Source organism: Lagenorhynchus albirostris, chromosome 2, assembly GCF_949774975.1.
Source record: "Lagenorhynchus albirostris chromosome 2, mLagAlb1.1, whole genome shotgun sequence".
NCBI lineage: Eukaryota > Metazoa > Chordata > Mammalia > Artiodactyla > Delphinidae > Lagenorhynchus > Lagenorhynchus albirostris.
Window position 1 is genome coordinate 9,055,065 of NC_083096.1, and position 12,302 is coordinate 9,067,366.

Genomic DNA, 12,302 nt, shown 5'->3' on the forward strand with positions numbered 1-12,302 from the left:
TAGTAAATGGCTGTGGAACTGAACTGAATAGGAACAGAGGTCCTTCCCATACAGACCATTAAGCTATGTATACAGAGGTGCCTGGAGTCGAGGAATTGGTGATGACCCTTTACCTAGTGATGACCCTTTACCTAGTGCTCAGTTGGCGGGTAGGGTTATGGTTCCTTTATCCTCAGGCAGTGCTGACCTGACTGGTAGGATGACTGGGTGGTCTGAATGATTTGATTCAAGGGGATTCTGTTAGAAAGCATCTCTCCCCTAGTACCCTCCTGGCTTTTAGAGTCAGCACTTAAATTCTTTCACTAATGGTTAAAGCAGTTCATCTGAAAACATATCTATTAAAATATGGATCCCTCAGTCCCCATGCCCTCCCAAGGTGTATTGATAACTTATGTTATCATCACTCATTTGAATTTTGTATTATTTAATTCATCAGATTGACTTCAGTTAATTTACAGAGAATTTGATAACTAGGACTGATTGAAAGAAAGGCAGAAATGTGCTTCCTGAACACAAGGCTCTCTGCATTAAAGATCTAAGATACCATAAAATGTAGCCTTGTTCTTTCAGGAGGCTGATGTGTGGAATTGGAGGTATTAAAAAACACCCCAAACCCCAAACTGTTTCCTCCACGGTTTTGTCTCTTGCCGTTTCTAACTTTCAGTGTTACAATTCCCAGCTGCAAGACTGGGCACTGGAGCTGAAAGCTGTTTTCATTGGTAAAAGAGGATAAGTGCTTTCCTATATCTATATTTAGATATACCTTATATAAATTTTTAGATTTGGTCCTGAGCCATATCTATACTGACGGAAAAGAAAATAATGAATCCAGGTCAGAGAAGATCCATGATTCTGTACATCTACTACTGAACTTTTATTTTAGAATAATAGAGGAATTTCTACCAAGACCCAAAATTACTCATTTATCTCATTATGATGTCTGAAGAAGGACATATATGCCATACTTTAATATTTATTGTTAATCACAATTAAAAAAATATATTTTAAAATCTGAAATGCTATACATGGAAGATTGTATTAGGTTTTGGATTTGAAATTTTTAAGAGTTCTGGAATTTTAAAACTAAAAACTTCCATTAGTTTATTTTTAAAAATATTTCAAAAGATATAAACTATACATTGGAATCTTTGGTATACCCTAAAATCACTTTGAGTTAAGTATTATGAAATTTAATTTGGTCTGCTTATCTGATTAATGAGATCTGATGATAGCTGGCTTGTGTTCAGAGTGATGTAAGGCTGAAGACATTTTTTTCAAGACTAGGCACACAGTTGACTCACTAAGTAATTTCTGTTTACCATTGTGTTATTCTCCTCTACTTAGAGACCTCAGTAGGCCAGGCATGTTTAGTTTCTTAGTTTCTTAGGTAAAATTAAGGTAACTATCATATTTTCCATTGAAAGTCAAAGAGCCCTGTACATTTATCTGAAATGGAATGAGACACAGCAGAGACATGACTGTGATTTATGGTTTAGAAAATCTAAAAACGCTTCTAAACAGGTCAGTTATTCTAATTACCATTGTGGACTTTATTTTTGGAAGTTTGTTGTCAAAGGATAAATTTCATAAATTTACGTGAATACTTTTGATAAATATGCAAAGTCAGCAACCTCTAATTACTCCCTGTTATCGATAAAGTACAGATTGTTTTGCCTTTTATTCAAAGTTCCTCATAATGTGGCCTCTGCTTTCTTTTCCGGTATTACATCCTAGTAAACTTCAGTGCACACCTTCACTCTAGTTGCACTGGTCCAGCACACATAACACGTTTGTCCTTCCTCTGTTGCTTCATGCCCCCAGACTGTGACAATATCCCGTCATCTCTGCCCACTCATATCCTAAGCATCTTTCAAGTTCCTGCTGAAGTCTTCCCTCATGTCTGAAGTTCTCTTTGAACTGCTCTGTTCCAGTGTACCTCTACTCCATTTCCAAGTTCTTACGACCTTGTCTACATTAGTGCCCACTAAGTGCCAAGCATTGTGCTAAGAGCTTTTTCTTATTTAATCCTCGAACTCCATGGGAAAGGTGCTCTTCTTATCCTCATTTTGCAGGTGAGGAAGCATCTCAGAAAATTTAAATGAAAGCCACCAGCTAAAATTGGTGAAGCCCGGATTCAAATACATATTCTTACCTACTAAATAATGTTACGTTACACTAATAATTAACCTTTCATCCATTTTAATCTCTCCCCCACCCCAGACTGTAAATCATTTTGGAATTTTTCAGTGTTGCAGTAATATTTTCAACCTCTCTGACGCTGCCCTTCTCCTGCACGTGGTTCCTAGCATAATGATCTACATTTGGTTGAATCTCAATAAATACTTTTTCATTAATGAAAGAAAAACATATATTAATGTACTTTTACCATAGATTTATATCGTTTCCTTACCTTTTTTGCAAACGTATACTTTTCTCTGTAATAAAAAATGACTTATTAAGATACCTCAGTGATATGAGATATTCAGTGTATAAGTGCCTTAGAAATGTTACTGAATTTTTAACCCCAGGAACATTGAGGTATTCTCAACTCCGGGGCACTTTATTGATATAGTCATATGATAGGCTTTGAATGTATACAACAAACCTTGGGCAAAATTTTGTTTACATTGTCATATGCCAACCAGTGTTTGTTGAAAAAAAAAAAAAGAAACTATTTCCATGGAGAAGAACTAGGAATCAGCACAAGGGGAAGAAATGTCCATGGAGTCCTCACTACCTTGAATATTTTTCTCAGTCTCTGTGGTTATGATTTCATGACTTTAGTGTTGAGACAGGGGAGGGGTGAGTGAGTGGGCAAAGCTGAAGGTGAAGAGAAAGAAGAAATGGACATTAAAGATGTCTATATACTATAAGTTTACTGTGTTTTTTTATTAAAAGGTCTTAGTTTTTCTCTAGTAGAAAAAGAAAATTGAATAAATGAATGAATGAGAACTAAATCTACAGCAGAACTAAAACTAAATCTTTGCTGCCAAAGATATTAAAAATGGGATAATGTCTGTGCATGTAACTGTTTTTAGTGTCCATTGCTAAATAAAACCTTGATACCATGCTTATATCATCCCTTTAAAACCTACTAGGAACAAAATGTAGGAACAAAATGTATTCATCTGAAAGTTAAGATGGTTATAGCTATGATATCACTGAAATACTCTATAACAGCATGTCAGCATATCATCACATGTGATTAATCTTATTTCCCCAGAGGACAGTGTGGCTTCTTGAGTTCCAGGGTAACTATCAACAAAAAGGTGTGTGAAAACAATAGCACATAGCATTACCTTGGCAGATAGAATAATCTTCCCTCATGGGTCTGATTTCTAAACAATTTTACTTTGAGGCTCTGTTATAAATTGGGTGGGTGGGGAGAACTTTTTGCCAAGATACATTTCCAAATTGAATGAATGTGTTAGGCTATTTAGAAGGTCTAGGGGAGGGATGGGGAGAATCAGTTTCTAAAAGCTATCATGAAAATAAATAGATAGATAGATATGAAAGCTACCATTGCAAGGCTTATCATGCACACACAAACATGCTTAGTGTCTTAATTTCAGCTCCAGAGTTAAAACATTAAAGTCTCTTAAAAGATTCTCATATAACAGTTTGTGTTGAAAATGCTTTCTGGCTAGTAATACATTATTTGTGGATGCAACATTAATTCATACATGGACTACTAACTCTACTCAAATGCCAGAGATTTCTGTTGGATTACTTCTAGATCGTACACATCGTTGTCAGTAATTTTAGATGTAAAAGCTAGCTTGTCATCTGGCTAGATATGAGTTAAATTGATAAACCCATGGTAGTGAAGGAAATCATATACTCGAAGAAACAAGGTGTAGGTCTCATTTATATTCACTAGGAATGGTTAAGCTCAGAACCTCATCTCTGGTTCCTATTCTTAATCCTCTCTGTTTGCACCACCAGATAGAAAATCTTCATTGTTAGTCCTTCTGCTGGGATCACTAGAAACTTCTTCATTGAGGACACTAGAGTGAAACCTTACTTGATTATGGGAATGCCACCTGCCTTCCCTTGGAAAGACATTAGAATAAAGCAAAAATTCAGAATTCATAAATAAAATGAAATTGGATATGTATTCTTATTCAAATGCTTTCCTCTCTTAAATAATATTTAAAACTAATGTTTTCTTAGATATCTATCCAAACTGCTTTTTAAAAAGGAGGGTCCAAATAAGTTCAATGAATTCTATTTTTATTTTCACTGAAAAGGCCCACTGTAAATAGAAATTGTATGTGATTGTGATTAGCTATTTCTTAATTCATGTAGAAGAAAAACATTTCAATTACCAATACATATATACTCGATTTTTTGAACTTGAGTCATATACATAAGAATTAAACTCATAATTATCTGTCATTATTCTTGTTTTTTTTTTTTTTTTTTTTTTTTTTTTTGCGGTACGCGGGCCTCTCACTGCTGTGGCCTCTCCCGTTGCGGAGCACAGGCTCCGGACGCACAGGCTCAGCGGCCACAGCTCACGGGCCCAGCCGCTTCACGGCATGTGGGATCTTCCCAGACCAGGGCACGAACCCGTGTCCCCTGCATCGGCAGGCGGACTCTCAACCACTGTGCCACCAAGGAAGCCCAATTATATATTTTTAAGTATATTTTTATCATGAAAAAGGGAGAAAAGTCACTATATCCCACCTGAATGGCTAAAAGGAAAGAGCTAAACAGTATCAAATGTTGGCAAGGATGTGGAACAACCAGGACTGTAGTACATTCCTGGTGGGAAATATTATTTCCACAGTCATTTTGGAAGGAAAATAGCTTGGCAGTATAATCAGAAGCTGAACATATGCATATATTCAATTCCATTCCTAGGTATATGCCGAACAGAAGTTTATGTATATTTTTACCAACAGATCTGTATATAAATGTTCATAATAGCACTATTTTTAATAGCCCCAAACTGATAATAACTTAAATCAATAACAAAATAAGTTGTAGTATCATCACACAGTGGAATACTGTATAGCAGTGAAAATAAATGGACAATCGCCAGGAAAGTCATGCACAAACCTCATAAATATAATGTTAAGGGAAAGAAACCAGAGTCAAAGAGTACATACTATGTGATTCCAGTATGTAAAGTTGAAAAAGCAAACAACATTCATCTATGGTGTTGGAAGCTAGGGTAGTGGTTACCCTTGAGTGACTGCAAGGGGGCACTTCCAGAGTTGCAGTGATGTTCTGATTCTTCGCCAGGTGCTGGTTTCGTGGGGTTGCTTATCTTGTGAAATGTCATCGAGCGGTATGCTTACGGTGGCACACTACCTAATAATTGCTGTTCTGATTGCGAGCTAATACCTGGGCAGGGAACGGCTAAGTCTAGGTGAGAGTGCTTGCGGTTCTGATTGCTAGCTAATACTTATTTCTGTCCACTGAATAGCCCGAGGGGACATGAGTCCTGTTCTTGCTTTGTTTACAGACCTTCAGGGGCAATAAGCATTTATAAAAAGAATAGGGGGATAGTGAAGGAGAGCTTCCCAGACCATAGTCTGACTTTGAGCCATGGCCCTGGGGGGCAAAGCCAGAAAGGAGTGGAGGCCAGATGCAGCACTGCTGTTGGCGCTGAGCATGTGTGTGAGGTGGGGCTGCCCTTGACTGGACACTGGGTCTCAGACTGTGGCACAGCTGATATCACAGAATCCACTGTGAGGCTACGGCTGGGCTTCGGGACCTAGAAATTCAGACAAAACACTGCATGCATTCTCAGATTGTTTGGTTTTTTATTTAAATTGCAGTAAGGAAGCTGAAATGGGCTCTCCAGGGGTATTTCCCTGAGCCCTGGTCCCCTTTGCAGCTCCCAGCTCTAGGTCCTATTGATGGGCTTCAGCGGTCACTGGCTCCATGGTCTCAGATGTCACACCTCCAGTGATCTCCAGCCCCTGGCCACTCTCTGCTGTCTCTACGATGGCCTCCATTCGGGTCCCTTCCACTGGCTTCGCCAGGATGCTCACATATTTATCACCTGAGGAGGCCACTGTCTTTGTAGAAAGACTGGCTCTGACGTTCCTGAAGAAGGAGCTGATCCAGCTGAGTCTCTCCGTGGTGGGACCTGAACTCGCTGTAGATAAGCTCCTGCCCGATTTGTGCGAGGTCCTGGACTCGTTGGTGATGGGAGCACGGCTGATGTCTTTGTGAGCAGTGCCCTGCTCGCTGCCCCCCGGGCTGCCATGGCCTTTGTCCTTTTGGTCATCTCTAGTGGCTCTGCGGCCGCCTGAGCACGGGCCAGCTGCTTTCTGGATGGTCTTGTTCCCCGCTGCCTTGTGGTGGCTTTCCACTGAACTGCAGAGCGAGGGGCTCGTAAGAGCTCTGTCCTCTCCCCAGTGCTCCCTTCTCTCCCTTCTTCCCTTGCGGGCCTGGGACACCCTCTGTGAGCTGCCATCCTGTTCACTCACTTTGTCTTCCTGTGGCAAGGTGGAGATGAGGGTCCCCTCGCCCTCGTCGTCGGCTCTTCCTTCAGCAGTCTTGCTGGTGGGTTCTGCTCCGACCACAGTCACGCCGGCCTCTGGGGAGAGGCTGGTGGACGTGCTGGAAGCATACCCTGAATAGTTCGCGGCACCTGCCAAGCATACCCTGAATTGTTCGCAGCACCGTTTTCCTGCTCCTCGGGGATGTTCTGGCAGTGCCCCCGGTGGCTATGCTGGTTTTGCTTCCTCCTGGACCGTTGCCGGCTGTGGCTGCTGTGGCCGTGCTCTGCTCTTCAGGGGCAGGAGGCTTGATCACTGCCACGCTCGGAGCACCCGCTGCGGTGCCTCCTGCCACCCCTGCTGTCTCCACCTTTGTCGTTGCCCACGATGCTGACGCTTTGTCAAGCACTGTAGGTTTTGCTTTTGCAGTGGCCACATCGGGCACGGTATCGGGCTTGTGGGAGTCCAGTTGGATCCCCTCCCCACCAGCAAAAGCTGCAGACGTGGCCCCGGCCAGCTCAGAGCACGTGTGGAGGCTGCAGATGCTCACCTGGTCCTGATCCCACTTGCCTTGGAAATCCTCCACTGCCGGGCTCCTGCCGTCCTCCTCCTCCTCGAACACAGGCAGGCAGGTCATGTCCCAGGCTGGAACGGCGTAGGTGCGGCTGAGACCCTCCACTGGTGGTCGCAGGAGGTAAATCAGCTCTTCCCAAGAGGTGAAGAGGTCTTCCTGCGCGTCCAGAGGGGCACACAGCTGCAGGTACCAGGAGCGACCAGTGGCAAACTTCACGCGCAGCTGTTGTTTCTCACGATTGTGAGTGGAGATGCTCACTAACTTCAGGGGAAGGAGCCTGGTGAGCTCTAAGGTCTTTGCAGCCTTGTGGCTCTTGCCCTTGGCGACCTGGCTGTGCTCAGCATGCTCTTCACAGCCGGTGGCCCATCGGGCCAGCAGCATGGTGTCTGGGAGGGGGAGGACGGGGCTGCTGCATGCGATGCCCACGGTCACCATGCAGACACAGTTGTGCACGTCAGTCAGGTCTCCCCTCTTTGTGATCTGGATAAAGTCGCTCTCGAATATCTGTGCGTCCTTGAATATGTCGTATTCGCCGTTGCGCAGTTGCTGCTGCAGCTTCCCCGTGGTGGTGTTGAACAGGCCCACCCCGGTGCTGCTCTGGGCCGTGTGATACGGGAGCAGAGAGTCCCCACTCATGGCTGTCTTTGATCACGACAGGCAGCGCGGTTAAGGCGGGCCCCTGGCTCTTCGCTCCCGCGGCCTCACTGGCAGAAGAGTGAGCTGCGGTGCTCGTAGGTCACACACCGGCGGCCCTACGGCAGGTCTTCCGAGCCCGCCCCACAGGCCCCCACCTTTGCCTCAGGGTCTCCCAGAGGCAGGGGTGTGGGTAGGGGCACAGATGATCACAGCGGGGACGCTGTAGGGCGCCTGGACCCCAGGCTGAATCTCCTCAAGTGTGTAGAGAGGTATGGTAGGCTCCCCCTCTGCCTCCCCTCACTTCTGCTTCTGGCTTTTTATCTCCCCAAGAGGCTGTGGTGAACTTCAGTCCTAGTGAGAGAAGTAACCACTTTCTCAGCCTAACCCCCTGGCACAGCCTGTTTATCCTCTGATGCCCTTTGTGACCTATGACTGTCACACAGCCCTTTGCCTCATTGTGACCCATCACTGTCACAGAGCCCTTTGCCTCATCCCCCAGCTGCCCCCTCAGGGCAGGGCCCCCATCCTCTCCCAAAGGAGGGGGAGGACATGTCCTGGGGAGGACAGGCCCATCCTGCCAGGGACTCAGGTGCGTACCGAAATAAAAATGTCTTCAACTGGGAAAGTTTTGGGTGGGTCCTTTTTCTTTTCCTCCCCCAAATTCAGCTACTGGATGAAATCTAGAGGAATGTAAGATGATGGGATAAATTTGAACCATTTAAGCTCATGGTTTAATTGTATCGAATAACGTAGAGTTGGCAGTTGCGATCCTTAGTCTGTCCTTTCATAAAATCTCAGTAAACTTTGACGACGGTGATTTTTAATAATCACATTAAAAATTGCTTCTCCTAGGCACCCTGCTGCATACTTCACATATGGTGGTAAGAATACACTGAGTTTGGTACTGTTAACTACTGTTCCCAGTTTATAGGTGAAGAAATTGAGGTTGTATCTCCTGTTTAAATTCCCAGAGCTAATGGTAGCAGAGGCACTATTTGAACGTAGGTCTACCTGATTCTAAAGCCTTTGTTCTGAACCACTACAGTACTTAGCCTCACAAAGAAAGCTTGGCCCAGCCAAATGCTTTCAAACTGGACTGATTTAACTACCTTTAAGAAGACCTATTCAGTGCATTATTAGAAGCTGCGTAATTAATTTTATGTGTGTATATATGTTATGGAGAGAACCCAAGACAGCAGTTGGGCTGACCTGGGGGTTAAATTATCCAGGGGATCACTCAGATCCTCCCTTCCTTTATGCTTGTGCAAACAGTCTGTGTGTGGAAACCTAGTTATTCTTATGACATGTCCTCCCCCAGTGAAATGGGGGGGGTGAGTAGCCTGAGATGTAAGCTTTGATTCCAAGAACCTGCCAGATGCCGTCCTGTAGTAACCTCCCTACCAGGCAGAAGTGGTTTGGAAGCCTTGACACCTGTGGGGAGCATGTACCATTAGACATCCCGCCTCATTGCCACTCCCACAGAGCTAGTCACAGAACAAGTGATTTCTAAATTGTGACTTGAAAGTTTTGAGAAAGGCCCTTGCTGCCAACTCTCTTATCTCCAGTTCGATGTTATGCTTGAAATCCCACCATAGAGATTCATTCCTTGAGGATAAAGGCTATCTTTCTGTTAAAATACACACACCTGTCCCTCAACAGATGACTGGATAAGCAAAATGTGGTCTCTCCATACAGTGGAATATTGTTCGGCCATAAAAAGGAATGAAGTACTGATATATGTCACAACATGGGTGAACCTTGAAAACATTATACTCAGTGAAAGAGGCCACATATTGTATGATTCTATTTATAGGAAATAGCCAGAAGAGGCAAATCCATAGAGACAGATATTAGATTAGTGGTTGCCTAGGGCTGGAGGGAGCAGAGAATGGGGAGTACAGGATTTCCTTTTGTGGTGATGAGAAATTCTGGAACTACATAGTGGTGACGGTTACATAGTATTGTGAATGCACTGAATGCCACTGAATTGTACACTCTAAGATTACAGTGGTGAATTTTATCACAATCACACACACACACACACACACACACACACACACACACACAAACACATACACTCCTGCTCATTTAATAGATGGGTTAAGAGCAGTTATCTTTTCATTGTTCCCTGTCTCAAGGGAACTTATTCAATCTTTCACCATAAAGTATGTTGTTAGCTGTAGTTTTATTTCAGAATTGCCCTTTGTCAAGTTTAAGAAGTTCACTTCTGTCCTTAGTTTTCTGGGCATTTTTATCGTGAAGGATTATTGATTTTTTTCAAATGCTTTTTCTGCATCTATTGAGCTGATTACTTGATTTTTTTTTTTTTTTTTTTTTTTTTGTGGTACGCGGGCCTCTCACTGTGTGGCCTCTCTGGTTTCGGAGCACAGGCTCCGGACGCGCAGGCTCAGCGGCCACAGCTCACGGGCCCAGCCGCTCCGCGGCATGTGGGATCCTCCCAGACCGGGTCACGAACTCACGTACCCTGCGTTGGCAGGCGGACTCTCAACCACTGCGCCACTAGGGAAGCCCGTTACTCTAGTTTTAGATTAATATTCCAAGGGTTTTTAGTAAACATATTTACCACAGTTGAAATTTACAGGACCCTTGTTTTTGTCTTTTTTTTAATTGATTTTAATTTTTTACTGAAGTATAATGACTTACAATATTAGTTTCAGGTGTGCATCATAGTGATGCAATATTTTTATAGATTACAAAATGATCATGATAAGTCTAGTTAACATCTGTCACCAAAGTTATTACAATATTATTGACTATATTTCTTATGCTGTACATTACATTCAGTGACTTATTTGATAGCTAGAAGTCTGTAACCTCTTAATCTTCCTCAAATACTTCATTTATCCCTCACACCCTCCCCTCCGGCAACTACCAGTTTGTTCTCTGTATCTATGAGTCTGTTTCTGTTTTATAATGTTTGTTCATTTATTTTGTTGTTTAGATTCCACGTATGAGTGAAATCATATGATATTTGTCTTTCTTTGTCTGACTTATTTCATTTAGCATAATACCCTCTAGGTCCATCCATGTTATTGCAAATGGCAAGATTTCCTTCTTTTTTATGGCTGAGTAATATTCCATTATGTGTGTCTATCTCATATCTTCTTTATCCATTCATCCGTTGATGGACACTTAAGTTGCTTCCATATCTTGGCTAGTGTAAATAATGCTGCCGTGAACATAGGAGTGCATGTATCTTTTTGAATTAGTGTTTTTGTTTTCTTCAGGTAAATACCCAGAAGTGAAATTAGTGAATAATAAAGTAGTTGTATTTTCAATTGATTTAGGACTCTCCATATTGTTTTTTGTAGTGGCTGTACTAATTTACAGTCCCACCAACAGTGTATGACGGTTCCCTTTTCTCCACATCCTCTCAGCACTTGTCACTTGTTTTTTTAATAATAGACAGCCAGCTGTTCAGACACGTGTGAAGTAATATCTCATGTGGTTTTGATTTGCATCCCTTGTGATTAGTGATGTTGAGCATCTTATCATGTGTCTGTTGGACATCTGTATGTCTTTTTTGGAAAAGTGTCTATTCAGGTCCTCTGCTCATTTTTCAATTGGGTTGTTTTTTGCTGTTGAGTTGTATGAGTTTTTTGTTTATTTTGGGTATTAACCCCTTATCGAATATATCATATGCAAGTATTTTCTTCTATTCAGTAGGCTGCATTTTCATTTTATTATGTTGAGGTGTGGTATCTTCTATACCCATTTTGTTGAGAGTTTTTACTGTACATGGGTTGAATTTTGTCAAAAGCTTTTTTTTGCATCTTTTGAGATGATAGTATGATTTTTCCTTCAGTTATTTAATGTGGTGTATCACATTGATTGATTTGCAGATAGAGCGATCTTAATCATGGTGTTTCATTCTTTTAATGTATTATTGAATTCAGTTTGCTAATATTTTGTTAAGAATTTTTGCATCTATGTTCATCAGTGATATTGGCCTATAATTTTCTTTTTTTGTGATACCTTTGTCTGGTTTTGGTATCAAGGTGATCCTGGCCTCATAGAATGAGTATGGAAGTATTCCTTCCTCTTCAATTTTTTTGGAATAGTTGAAGAAGAATAGATGTTAACTCCTTTTTAAATGTTTGTAGGAATTCACCTGTGAAACTCTCTAGTCCTGGATGGTTTTTGGTGGGAGGTTTTTTTTTTTTAACTGATTAAATTTCCTTAGGGTAATTGGTCTGTTCTTGATTCAGTCTTGGAAGATTGTCCATTTTTAAGAATTTGTCCATTTCCTTTAGTTGTCCATTTTATTGGAGTATAATTGTTCATAGTAATCTCTTATGCTCCTTTGTATTTCTGGTATTTTTTTTTTTTTTCTTTTGCAGTATGCGGGCCTCTCACTGTTGTGGCCGCTCCCGTTGCGGAGCACAGGCTCAGCGGCCATGGCTCATGGGCCCAGCCGCTCTGCAGCATGTGGGATCCTCCTGGACCGGGGCACGAACCCTTGCCCCCCGCATCGGCAGGCGGACCCTCAACCACTGTGCCACCAGGGAAGCCCGGTTTATCAATTTTTTAGATTTTTTTCTAAGAAGCAGTTTTTAGTGTCATTGATCTTTTGTTTTTGTAGTCTCTGTTTCATTTAGTTCTGCTCTGATCTT

General features: G+C 42.3%; 1 protein-coding gene and 1 long non-coding RNA gene across 3 annotated transcripts in view; one reads left to right on the forward strand and one right to left on the reverse strand.

Annotated features, from left to right (window-relative positions):
* LOC132515665 (uncharacterized) overlaps positions 1–12,302 on the forward strand; it is a 170,784-nt gene that overhangs the window by 23,070 nt on the left and 135,412 nt on the right. Inside the window, exons 2-3 of one of the 2 annotated variants that reach the window (XR_009539161.1) lie at positions 3,224–3,269; positions 3,946–4,075. The exons of the other annotated variant lie outside the window; for it this stretch is intronic. This is a non-coding gene — a long non-coding RNA (uncharacterized LOC132515665). Of the gene's footprint in view, positions 1–3,223; positions 3,270–3,945; positions 4,076–12,302 lie in introns of those variants that run through there. 2 annotated transcript variants of the gene reach the window in all.
* Positions 5,865–7,668, reverse strand: LOC132515662 (Golgi-associated RAB2 interactor protein 4-like). The gene is made up of 2 exons (XM_060142025.1): positions 6,624–7,668; positions 5,865–6,592 (listed from the first exon to the last, which is right to left on the reverse strand). Exons 1-2 carry the CDS (start codon positions 7,666–7,668, stop codon positions 5,865–5,867), a joined length of 1,773 nt encoding a protein of 590 aa, XP_059998008.1.